The 11,448-nt window shown below is 47.5% G+C and overlaps 2 protein-coding genes across 2 annotated transcripts; one reads left to right on the forward strand and one right to left on the reverse strand.

Annotated features, from left to right (window-relative positions):
• Nucleotides 1-1,977: 1,977 nt before the first annotated feature.
• LOC4329845 (plant intracellular Ras-group-related LRR protein 2-like) lies at nt 1,978-4,713 on the forward strand. Its single transcript, NM_001416697.1, has 3 exons — nt 1,978-2,788; nt 3,420-3,586; nt 3,720-4,713. Exons 1-3 carry the CDS (start codon nt 2,108-2,110, stop codon nt 4,375-4,377), a joined length of 1,506 nt encoding a protein of 501 aa, NP_001403626.1. The 5' UTR covers nt 1,978-2,107; the 3' UTR covers nt 4,378-4,713.
• A 267-nt stretch (nt 4,714-4,980) lies between these two features.
• Nucleotides 4,981-10,738, reverse strand: LOC4329846 (protein NBR1 homolog). Its single transcript, NM_001416698.1, has 7 exons — nt 10,376-10,738; nt 7,147-8,414; nt 6,943-7,057; nt 6,543-6,770; nt 6,234-6,383; nt 5,538-6,137; nt 4,981-5,438 (listed from the first exon to the last, which is right to left on the reverse strand). Exons 1-7 carry the CDS (start codon nt 10,445-10,447, stop codon nt 5,334-5,336), a joined length of 2,538 nt encoding a protein of 845 aa, NP_001403627.1. The 5' UTR covers nt 10,448-10,738; the 3' UTR covers nt 4,981-5,333.
• Between the last annotated feature and the right edge of the window lie 710 nt (nt 10,739-11,448).

An 11,448-nucleotide genomic window follows, 5' to 3' on the forward strand; every position in this document is an offset into this window, starting at 1 on the left:
TGTCAAAAAAAAAAACCCTACTAAATTTTGGTAACTTACCAAAATTTTTGCAGAATTTCTTATATAGTTACCAAAATTTGGGAGCAAACTAAATATAGTCACTTTTTTTTACAACTTTACTAAAAATTGGTAAGGTTGAAAATGGCATCAAAGTGAATAGGCCCAATGTCTTCCGTATCTCCGAAAATTGGTGCCAATCAACTTTTTGATGGTTTAAAAGGTGATTTTTTGCTGACGTAATAGTATGACCACGATTGACTAGCTGAGTCAGCGGGTGAGTCCCATATATGTTATCCTAATCTCATATTCTTTCTCATCTCTCTCTCGCTAAGTGGTGGTGGGAGCTCGCCAAGGCCCCCTTTGCGACGTGGATTCCTTTGCTGCCACCACTATCCAGGTGAGGACGGAGGCCTCGATCTATGACACCGTAGCCAAGGAGGACTACGCCACACTCGTCACCCGCTGCCGCAAGAAGCCTCGGCCTGCGTCGACGACGGGAGGAGAACTATACCCACCACGCCATCCCGTTCTTCGATGACAAGGGATTCAATGACGAGGATGACGCCCCTCACGAGTGGAGAGTAACCGCATGAGCAGTCAAAGCATACACAGCAACAATATGCTGCTGCAGTGTCCCTTTCTGCCATTGCCACCATGATGGGCAAGCACCAAGCAGCTGCTATCCTCCATATTCACATCCTCACCGAGCTCCCATCGCCGCCGGAAAGGATCCTTTGACTTAACTGTTGTGCAGTTGAGTCACTGACATGTGGGCCATGAAAAAATAGGACCCACATGTCAGTGACTCAACTGCATGTGCAGTTAAGTCAGAGGATCTGCTTCCATCGCCGCCGCCTAGCGAAAGAGATGGGGAAAGAGACATATGGAGATGTGAGGAATAAGATGAGATTAATATGACATGCGGGCTCTACATGCTAACTCAGCTAGTCAGCCACGATTAACCTACCATGTTAGCAAAAACTTTTTTAAGATGAAAAAGATGTTATACCAGTTTTACGGTTGGAGACAATTTAATCAGGAACCAAAGATGAAGGAGTCCAAATAAAACTATTCCGAGAGAAATTGCTCCAGTCTCCATGTCCATGGGCCGGCCCATCCTAGCAGCGCATGAATTGTTGCCTCGCATCGCATTCGATCGAGAAAGAATTTTTCAGAGCCGCAAGAGAGGGGGAGACGAAGGTTGGAGCTCCCCGTGCTTGTCGCTTCACGTTGTTTTCGCCTGTTCAAGAGAGTGTTTTTTTTTTCACTGCATCCTTATCCATAAACGTCTTATCCAGAAAGATAGAAACCCGTGGTTAATCTCAAGTTTTGTTTCTACAAACAAATCTTAAGTTTTACGATGATCTATATTATATCACTTCATACTGTGATGATGGTGTAGTTTTTCTAACTCCACTTTAGGCTGGCAGAGTAAATTGATTTAGGCATTTTAGTTCACCTATATTAGTGCTGCATGCGTACTGCTGGACTACTGGAGTGCAAAATTGCCATAAATTTTGCCAAGTATGCCTGATGTTTGTCATAACTCATAAATACACCTCCAACTTTTATTAGTAAAAACATAATATATTGCCCGGCCGTCTCTTATAAACCAATGCATAGAAAAAAATCAAATGTTATGTGAAAAAAACTACTACTCCCTTTAATCATTAATATATACTGTTGATACTGTATGTCGTTTGTCAAATTGAAACTAATGTTAAGAACGTCATACATTAATTATCGAAGATAGTATTGCACACATACAGGATGTATATCAAAATTTAATAATAAGTGGGCTACGAGTAACAGCCCGTACGCGCACGTGTGGTGTGTGTGCATGTGCGTATAAGGCATGCTTAATTTATGTACAAACCTATTTTTATACCTCGAGGAAAAATGGGAAAAAAAACACCTGTCGGCCGGAAGATAAAAATTCCACCTATAAACCCCCCTCGGCCGTTCCCACCTCTCCCCTTCTTTTTCGCCACCCGATCCGGCAACAACAACGTACGTAACCTCCTCTCTCTCTCTCTCTCTCTCTCCCCTTCCAGCCGCGCGCGCGCACGCACGCCGCCGTCGTGACGTCGCCGTCGCGGTCGCCGCCATGGATCCGACGCCGCAGTCGCACCCGATCCTGGCGTACGTGCTGTCGCGGCTCCCGTCGCTGCTGCCGGTGTCGCCGTCGCTGTCCACCCCGCGCGCGCGGGACATCGAGCAGCCGTCCCCGCGGGCGCCGTCGGGCGCCGCGGAGTTCGACCTCGTCAGCCGCATGCCGGGGCTCCGCCACCCGTCCGTCCTCTCCGCCATGACGCGCGCCGTCGCCGACGTCTCCTCGGCGCGCGACGCGCTCCGCCTCCTCGGCCCCCGCCCCGACCACGAGCTCGTCGACTCCGCCCGCGCCTTCCTCCGCTCCCACGCCGCCGAAGAGGCCGAAGAGGAGGAGGAGGACGAGAAGGTGGCGAAGAGCCGGGAGGTGGTGCGGCTGGACGAGGCGCACGAGTCGTACGGTGGCTTGCTGCGGGAGGCGGAGGAGAGGCTGGATCGCGTGTACCGGACGGCGATGAGAGGGAGGGACATGCAGGTGGTGGCCGCGGCGCACGGCGGTGGCGGGGAGGAGGAGGCCGGGGTGGTGGACGACGAGGTGGTGCGGGTGCTCCGGGACGCGGAGGAAGGGAAGGCGGTGGAGCGCCTCCTCCTCGCCGACCGGCAGCTCCGCCACCTGCCCGAGCAGCTCGGCCGGATCCGCGGCCTCCTCGTCCTCGACGTCTCGCGAAATCAGCTCAAGGTATTATTAATTGCTGATTTGTTTCTGTCATTTTCTGTGGTTATCGATCGCCAACCTGCAAAACCTGCATTGCGTTGCGCGGTTGCGTTCGCGGATCACGAGTTCACGTCGTTTCAGATTTAGAAATTAGAAGAACTGTTCGTCCGATCCGGGGAATTCGGGTGATAGGGAGATTTGTTATGTTTTGCATTTCTCGGGTAGTTTTTCAGTCCAGAAATGCAGATCGTATAAGACATTGCAGATGTGCATGCCCCAAAAATAATGGATGACGGGTAGAACGCAATGCTGGTTAATTAAAATTGTCACTGAAAGCAATCCACTTATGAGTTAGGTTTATGAGAATTGTTTTTGCATTTTTTTTTTAAGATCACGCATGTTTATTTTTGATATCATGATTATTGAACACGAATGAATTATGAGCATAGAGGAGTCAAATATGGTATAAAAAAGAAATCATTTTCTTCCAACTACGAAATTGCGCAATATGCTAGTAAAACTGAATGTGGTGATGTGGTCCATTCAAGAATTTCTGGTTTACAGGCTACAGTCCCACAAAGCTAGAAAACACTGTAAAGTTCAGTTTTATTTTCTTTCCATCTGTTAGTACTAGCTATTTTCATTGAATTTGCAGAATGTCCCAGATGCCATAGGCGGGCTCGAACACCTGGAAGAGCTTCGCCTCGCTTCCAACGCGTTGGTCTCCCTCCCGGACTCCATAGGCCTCCTCACCAGCCTCAAGATCCTCGACGTCTCGGGCAACAAGCTGAGGTCTCTCCCCGACAGCATCTCAAAATGCAGGTAGAATCAACCAGCCAAGGCCAAAGCACGCATCATCATCATCTTCTTCTTCTCCCCAATGGCATCCAGATCCAGTTAAAGAAACTTCAATTCTCGCTAATGGTGATCATCACAAAATGATCCAAACGTACAGGTCGCTGGTGGAGCTGGACGTGAGCTACAACGTGCTGTCGTACCTCCCGACGGGGATCGGGCAGGAGATGGCGAGGCTGGAGAAGCTGTGGGTGCACCTGAACAAGCTGCGGTCGCTGCCGTCGTCGGTGTGCGAGATGCGGTCGCTGCGCCTCCTGGACGCGCACTTCAACCAGCTCCGGGGGCTCCCCGCGGGGATCGGGAGGCTGGCGGCGCTGGAGTCGCTCAACCTCAGCAGCAACTTCAGCGACATGCGCGACCTCCCGGCGTCGTTCGGGGACCTGCTCGGCCTGCGCGAGCTCGACCTCAGCAACAACCAGATACACGCGCTCCCGGACTGCTTCGGCCGCCTCCAGCGCCTCGAGCGGCTCCGCCTCGACCAGAACCCGCTCGCCGTGCCCCCCAAGGAGGTGGTGGCCGGCGGCGTCGGCGCCGTCAAGGAGTACATGGCCAGGCGGTGGCGCGACGCCCGCGCCGAGGAGGAGCGCCGGGGCAGCGCCGTCGCCGAGAGCCCCAGGGTGTCGACGCCCAAGGAGTGGCTGGTGCGCAGCGTCTCGTCGCTGGGCAGCTGGGTGTCCGACGTCACGAGGTACGGCGCCGGCCAGGACAAGGCAGCGGCGGAGGAGGAGGAGGACGCCTACCTCCAGCAGAATCTGTGATCGGAGATTACAGCATTTGCTTGCTCCGGTGCTTTCATCCGTATGTACAGAAGAACTACTGCAGACCGTCGCCGCGTCGTTCGTTTCGCATCAGCCGTGTGTTTGTGTGTGTTTACCTTCGCTGATTCCTTACCATTTACCATTTTTGTTGTTGTTGTTTTAACCGTTTTGCTGTTTAAAACTTTTAAACCCAGGTTACTGGACCACAGTGCCTGTGTGTTTGTTATATTTACCTTGCTGATTCCTAACATTTTTTTGGAGGTTTTCGTTTAACCATTTTGTGACTTTGTTTGATGAAGTGCAGTCAATCGAGAGGCCATGAATTCCGATACGGTCAAGCTCACCATTTTTGTTGTTGTTTAACCATTTTCTTAAGACACCAACGCTGCTTTAGTTAAATAAAAGGGCTCTGGTATTCCCCAAAAAAAAAGAAAGGGCTCTCCCAAAACGCAAAGAGAGCATAGATATTCATCACGACAGTCAACAGCACCAGCAAAGCAACAAATTCTTACTAGTAGATTGGAGCAAAGCCGGACAATCTCAGGTCATTCATTCCAACAGCACCAACAGGGCAACCAATAGAACATCGGGAGAAAAAAAGAATGAACGAGATCATACAAACATCGATTAACATACGCAACATAGATCTTATTAATCCATCAAGTTCCAGTCACAGCAGTAGATAAGAGGCATAGAGCAGCTAAGCCCATAGTAATTACACGCAGTTTACCTGGCAAGGTAACCGCTTTTTAAGAGGCGCGCACGCGCACTTAACACATATCTCCGCGACAAATATACCAGTCGCACAACACCACACACAGTTCATAAGCAAGCAGGCCCTGAGACTGTAGCAGCAGCCCCGGCGGCCGGCGCTAGCCTTACACCTCGTCACATTATTTACGCATATACACACATAGTTAGGTTATAGATAGGGATGGCTCAAGAGCACACGATCTTCACTGGTCTTTCTTCTCCCTAGCGATGAGGTCCATCACAGCCCGCTTGATGCTTCCTCCGTTCTTCTCGAGCATCTCCTTGTTTATCTCAGTGTCCTCAAAGCCCTGAAAAGGTGAAACAACAGCTAACTTCAGAACCTTGCCAATACATTCGTGCCTGTGAGGCTGTGAGCACTGTCCAGAATAGGGCACATGTGATCTTACCATTTCCTGCAACTCCTCCAGGAGAGGGTCCCATTCGCTGACGCCACAGAGATCATCGACAGACTGCTCCAGGTTGTACTTGTTCTGCCTGAGTATCTCCTTGTTCAGATCGACCTGCCTAAAACCCATTTCCTCAAGTTCCTTCAGCAGTTTCTCTTCTGTGAGATTGTCAATGCCATGATGATCAGATGATGATGCACCAACAGACGCAGGTGCATTACCAGCAGGCACATTAACAGTTGGAGGCACAGGAGTCACAGCAGGTTCAGGCGCAGGCTCATCAAAGACAGGCACAAAAGCAGCAGCAGTTGAACTGGAGGGAACATCAACATCAATGATGGGGTGAAGAGATGTTGTGGAAGAAACAATGGGCACAGGTAATGGAGCAGGCTCAGGATTCTTGGGCTCGTCAATCTGGTGGTGTATCAAATGTTCAAGTAACTCCTTGTTTGTGCTATTGACATGTTGGTTGAAGACTTGATCCACAGGCTCAATATTGACATCAATCAAATTACTTGTGTTTGTGATATTGCTTTCTGGGGGCAAATTCAAGTTTATAGCGGCAGTCCTGTTGTTACTGACAAAAGAAGGATCCTCCACCTGCAGATGCAATCAGAATTTAGATGTTAAGAAAGATAGGTATGAGTGTCAAGATTCTAGACCTATATGGACAAAAGGAATGGTAGAGTTGACAACCTGGATGTGAACCCAAACACGCTGACCAAATTTCTGGCCAGAAGGTGATGCTAACCTCCAGTAAGATATATACCTCCCAGGCCTTGCAGGTGCCACAAAATCAACAGCAACATCAATCTCCTGATCAACAGGAAACCCGTCCACTGGAATCTGCACAGAACACAAACTCAGGTTTAATGATTTTACATATTTTAAATAGCATGCAGTCTAAACTACAGTCAAAACAGTAAACTGAACAGGGGTCACAGTATGCATAACTACAATTAGAACAGTAAACTGAAAAGAGGTCACAGTATGCATAGTACCTACCTCTAATGGAACATAGGTCTGCAGTGCAAACTGGTCGCCACCAACCCATATAAGCTGTGTGCCCAAGGGCCACATGATAGACCCATTGTTATGCATACGCCAAATCTTAGTAAACGGAGTTGAAGGTGCCATCAATGTTCCATCCAGGACAGTTACATCCAAAATGAAGCGACTTTCAAGTTTCTCCCGCTTTGACTTCATCGCAGCCCGTGAATGGATCTTGCGACACTGAAACCAAGAAATTATAGGACAAACTAATTGTTAATATATTATTTTGTGTCCTTAAACCTATTTATACAAACCAGAGTACAGGATGGATGAGTTTGCTAAATAATGCATCGACAAACATACACGTGCAAGCGTATGCCTGTGCACTCATGCCTACAAATTGGGTACTCACCAATGTAGGGTCTCTCAGTAATCTCTGGGGTAAGAGTGGCTTGTCAATCCTGGTGTACTCGACCTCATTGCCCATGCGATGAAAGCAGGCATCACACAAATCATAATCTTCTTTTCTGTTGGCAAAGAGGCGAAGAGGAGGGATGTCAAATACTGAGATAGGAAAAAGAAACTAGATAGAGCAATAGCTCAATTAAAATCTTACGTTTTAGACTTGTATCGAGGCCCAACAATTGGTTGCACTCCACAACCATCACACTGAATCCATCTATGGAATGTGCGTGCTGGTGAGTTCTCAATGTTATTACCAAGGTCTCCATGCAGATGGCCAGAGGACAAGAGGCGGCCAGGGTAAGGAAAATGTGGAGAAGGTCCATAGCTCATTGGTGCAGGCATTGGTGGGGGTGGACGGCTCAGGGGAGCATGGGGTTGGAATGGATGGCCAGCTCTGCACAATGGAACACGCCATCTGGAATCACTATTGGCTTTTGGATCAGCTTCAGACTGCCAAATAGATGGGTAAAATGTCGATCCACGTGCTGGTGGCTGAGACCAATCATTCAGAGATGGAATTGGAGGAGCTGGACGGAAAGCAGGAGCAGCAGGAGGGGTAGGTGGTGTAGCAGAGGTCATAACAGATTTTCCCTTGCTTTGAGCATCACTAATTCCCTTGCTGGCAGATTTGTCATCACCTGAGTTCGGTAAAAAGGGGGAGAACAGCAACTCCTCAATGGAAGGGTATAATGATGCCTGTTGACCTTGAGAAGATTTAACACCCGATGTAGCAGGAGCCTCAACTGACAGAGTCTTAAGACCTCTAGCACCAGATGATTTGGAGTTCTGCGTGTCCAAGGGTTGCGACCCCAAACTTGTGTCTATTTTGGGCTCGTCATTAGTTTTGGGATCAACCTGTGTTTGGGGCAAACCAGTTGAGGAGCTGCAGGAACCATCAGCATGCCCATTAGATGGGTTGTTGTTGCTTGGTGTAACCAGTTTAACAAAAGGTTTTATTAGCTCAGCTAATTGTGGTGATGCGGCTTCAAGTACTTCATGGGACAGCTTCGCAAGTGTCTCAGGAACTGGCTCCTGGATGGACTTCATAGATATCGGCTTCAAAACCTCATCGATAACTGATTTAATATGAGCTAGTGGGTCTTCAGTGGTGGTGGACCTGAGAGGTATATTATCTGAATCCTGCTGTTTGGCCTGAGGTGCTGCAGTGTGGCTGTTGTTTAACTGAACATTAATCCTGAGGGGGTTCAGTTTCTGATGAATAGCAGCATCATGCAGATCATCATCATCATCCAGCATGACAATATCCCCATCCTCATCAGTGTAAGTCAGAATGAAGTCGACATCCGAACCAAACTTAAAAGCAGATGCAATCTTGGACCGGAGAGCGGATAAGTTCAGGCTGAATTGTGGTCCTTGCACATACCCACCGAACCTCTTAAGAGTTTCACCATACTTCACCTGAAATATGTGAAAAGGGATAATTTGAGAACTGCTAACAACAAAATTTGAATCAAACAACACAAAACACACGAACAATGAAAGACAATGTATGATTCTTACCATCAAGAAATTAAATTGGACTAGATAACACATATCCAAACTGCATTACATATTTATAGGAAGTCAGTTGAAAGAATAGTTGAAGATCCATAGGGTCCATTCAGATGGTAGAGGATTTAGTTTAATCACTTATTTTTTGTGATGTCTACTATTCTAATTTGAGCCTAGGATAGTAAGATTGAATTATTTTCATCAGTTGCCATATTTCCTTGATGCAAAAATATATCTGTTGCAACTTGATTAAGAAAGAGGAAGCTAGATGAACATTAAAATATGAAAATAAAAAGGAGCAGTGAAAACAAACCCATGCTAAGGCTCAATGACTTTCTGCACTTGGTCTATACAATAATTCATTGTGGGGGTAGTTAATTTCTCAGACAGACTCCTATGGTATTACTGGGCTCCTAATTGAATAGATGGGTTTAGCCCTTCCTTTGGGCAATGTTTCTCCAGGCATCACCGGATTCAGGAAAAAGGTTCTATATGAAGTGTACAATAACGAGGGCATCACTTGTTTCATATATATCATTAGATAGAATGTAGATAAACTGTATAAGGTAATAGTATATTAAAAGGCAAAATATCCTAGAGAAGTTTTGGTTATTTTACCAACAGTGGAACTCAAAATATACTCGTGTGTTTATAAAGCAAGCATGAACTCTGAAAGCATAGACAAACTGAAGATGTTAAATCTCGGTATCTCAGCTAGGACAAAATATTGGCCCGATTTCATTTCAAATAACAGTAATATCATAATCATCGTACCTATCAATTAGAAAAAGGCATAACAACAGTAAAACCTACAGAGTAAAAACATTTCCACAGTTGAACAAAGTGCAAGTACATTCTAGATTATCATTGTACATGTGAAAGTTACACGGATTTGAAGCTGAAGACAATAGTTTGCCTACAAATGGTAAGATGTATTATTACCTCTCCCCCATGAGCTGGAGGTTTTAGAATTTAGATTAGCCATATACCTCACTACCTCCCCTGGCCCAGGGAATATTTAATCCCAAGATCATGATCCCACTAGACAAATAAATTCCTATCACCAATCAAACAGGGAACTTCACACTAGCAGATAATCGAATGTTCAAGAAGTTTTGAGGTTTGGAAACATTCAGAAAGTTTGCATGTGGTCGAGTACAGTCAAGAAGTAAGCACATGAGCATATACAAGTGAGGCCATAAAGGAAACAAATCACAATAAACATACTAAGCACGGTTGTACGTGAATAATTGCATCAAAACAACAAGAAATATACTCAGCTCAAACATACGCCTAAGAAATGGTACCAGACCACTAATAATTGTTAGGAGTACTTATTAAGGACGGCTGAATTATTTTTTTCTGACCAATACCCAACACCCATCAGAATGGTAAAAGAATAGAATACATCTTAGAAACTGAACTCATGTAGGAGTATGATTTTTGTTTTGTGCAAAAAGATGAAGGCTCTTCTTTTTTTTTTCTTTTTTTGATTAGTTTAACACCAGGCAGGCGCGCGTCATCAACAGTCGGAGGAATCGACATTCATCAAAACGAGCTGACGATTCTTAAAAAAAGAAAAAAAAATCAGACCAGGGCAGACCTCTAAGCTAACAAAGAGTAATCAAACTCCCCTAATTTCTCACAGGCCAAAAAAAAACTAACTAGCGTACACAAATCCCGCAACACCACACATTTCGTCAATCAAACCCTACGAAAACGATAAGTACGCAAGCCCCCCACGCTTCCCCCAAACCCCCACCAGGAGCGATTCCCCTTTCCCCTTCCCCTTCCCCCTCCGCCATCCCCTCCCCCTAATCACAAAACAAAACCACAGCTCAATCCTGAAAAATAGACGATCATCTCACCTTGAGGACGACGTCCCACTCGTCGGGACGCGACGCGAGCCCCTCGTACATCGGCGAGCTCCGGCCGGACATCGCGGGGGTGCGGGCGTGCGGCGGGAGGGCGGAAACCCCTCAAACCCTCAGGACGCGGCGTCGATCGATCGCGCGGAAGAGCAACAACAATCCCCCAACAGAAGACCAAACCCTAGATCGATCGAAGAGAGCGGAGCCGAGGAGGAGGGGAAGAGAGCTGCGTAGCCGTGAGCCGCAGCGGCGGAAGAGAGCGGTGGTGCGAGAGAGAGAGAGAGAGGAGGAGAGGAGAGAGTGGCGGTGGCGATGCGGCCGAGTCCCTCCTCGATGCCCCCCCTTTTATCGCGCAAAACCGTTTCCTTCGATGCGAAGCCTGGGCGACAACCAGAGAAGACGGTTGGGCCATTAAGTCGGCTGGGGGCCCACGTGTCAGCGGCGCGGGCCACGCTCGCGGGGGAGCCGTAGAGGGGGCTGCGTGTAAAAACCCCCACAGGGGTATATGTGAAATTTATTACGTGTAATGTTACGGGTGAGAGTGTAAAAACTCGTGCGGTCCCCCATCCTTTTCCTCCCGTGGGGCCCACGGTGGGGCCCACGTGCCAGTGACGAGAACTGGATAAGGGGGCTCTGGAATATCCTAGAGTATTTTAATCCTGCCATCTTCTTTTCGCGCAAGGCCGGGGAGAGCACACCGCCGGAGGGCGGCGGCCTCCGCTCCTCGCCTTTGGGGTCGCACGAGGGTCGCTGACATGTGGGCCCGGTGGGATCTAGTATAATCCTCGCATCGGTATTTCGTAGGAGTATTGGATTGTCGGTGAGGTGTGCCGTTTTGTTTAATGATCTGCTGCTAGCTCTTCTTGGCGTGTAAGTTTTGGCCTTGGCGTTTGACGACTAGGCGAAGGAACTTTGGCGTCGCCGTCGTCGAAGTCGTCGAGGATGACGACGAATTCGGGTGTGTTCGCCACAGCGGAGCGATATATTAGCACATGATTAATTAAGTATTTACTATTTTTTAAAAAAATAGATCAATATGATTTTTTAAGTAACTTTCGTATATAAATATT

The sequence above is a fragment of the Oryza sativa genome, chromosome 2 (genome assembly GCF_034140825.1).
Source record: "Oryza sativa Japonica Group chromosome 2, ASM3414082v1".
Taxonomy (NCBI): Eukaryota; Viridiplantae; Streptophyta; class Magnoliopsida; order Poales; family Poaceae; genus Oryza; species Oryza sativa.

Coding starts and splice junctions, on each gene's coding strand:
- LOC4329845 (NM_001416697.1), top strand. CDS start 2,108: ATGGATCCGACGCCGCAGTCGCACCCGATCCTGGCGTACGTGCTGTCG. Junction 2,789..3,419: donor TCTCGCGAAATCAGCTCAAG/GTATTATTAATT, acceptor TTGAATTTGCAG/AATGTCCCAGATGCCATAGG. Junction 3,587..3,719: donor GACAGCATCTCAAAATGCAG/GTAGAATCAACC, acceptor CCAAACGTACAG/GTCGCTGGTGGAGCTGGACG.
- LOC4329846 (NM_001416698.1), bottom strand. CDS start 10,447: ATGTCCGGCCGGAGCTCGCCGATGTACGAGGGGCTCGCGTCGCGTCCC. Junction 7,058..7,146: donor CCTCGATACAAGTCTAAAAC/GTAAGATTTTAA, acceptor CTTTGCCAACAG/AAAAGAAGATTATGATTTGT. Junction 6,138..6,233: donor GTGTTTGGGTTCACATCCAG/GTTGTCAACTCT, acceptor TTGCATCTGCAG/GTGGAGGATCCTTCTTTTGT.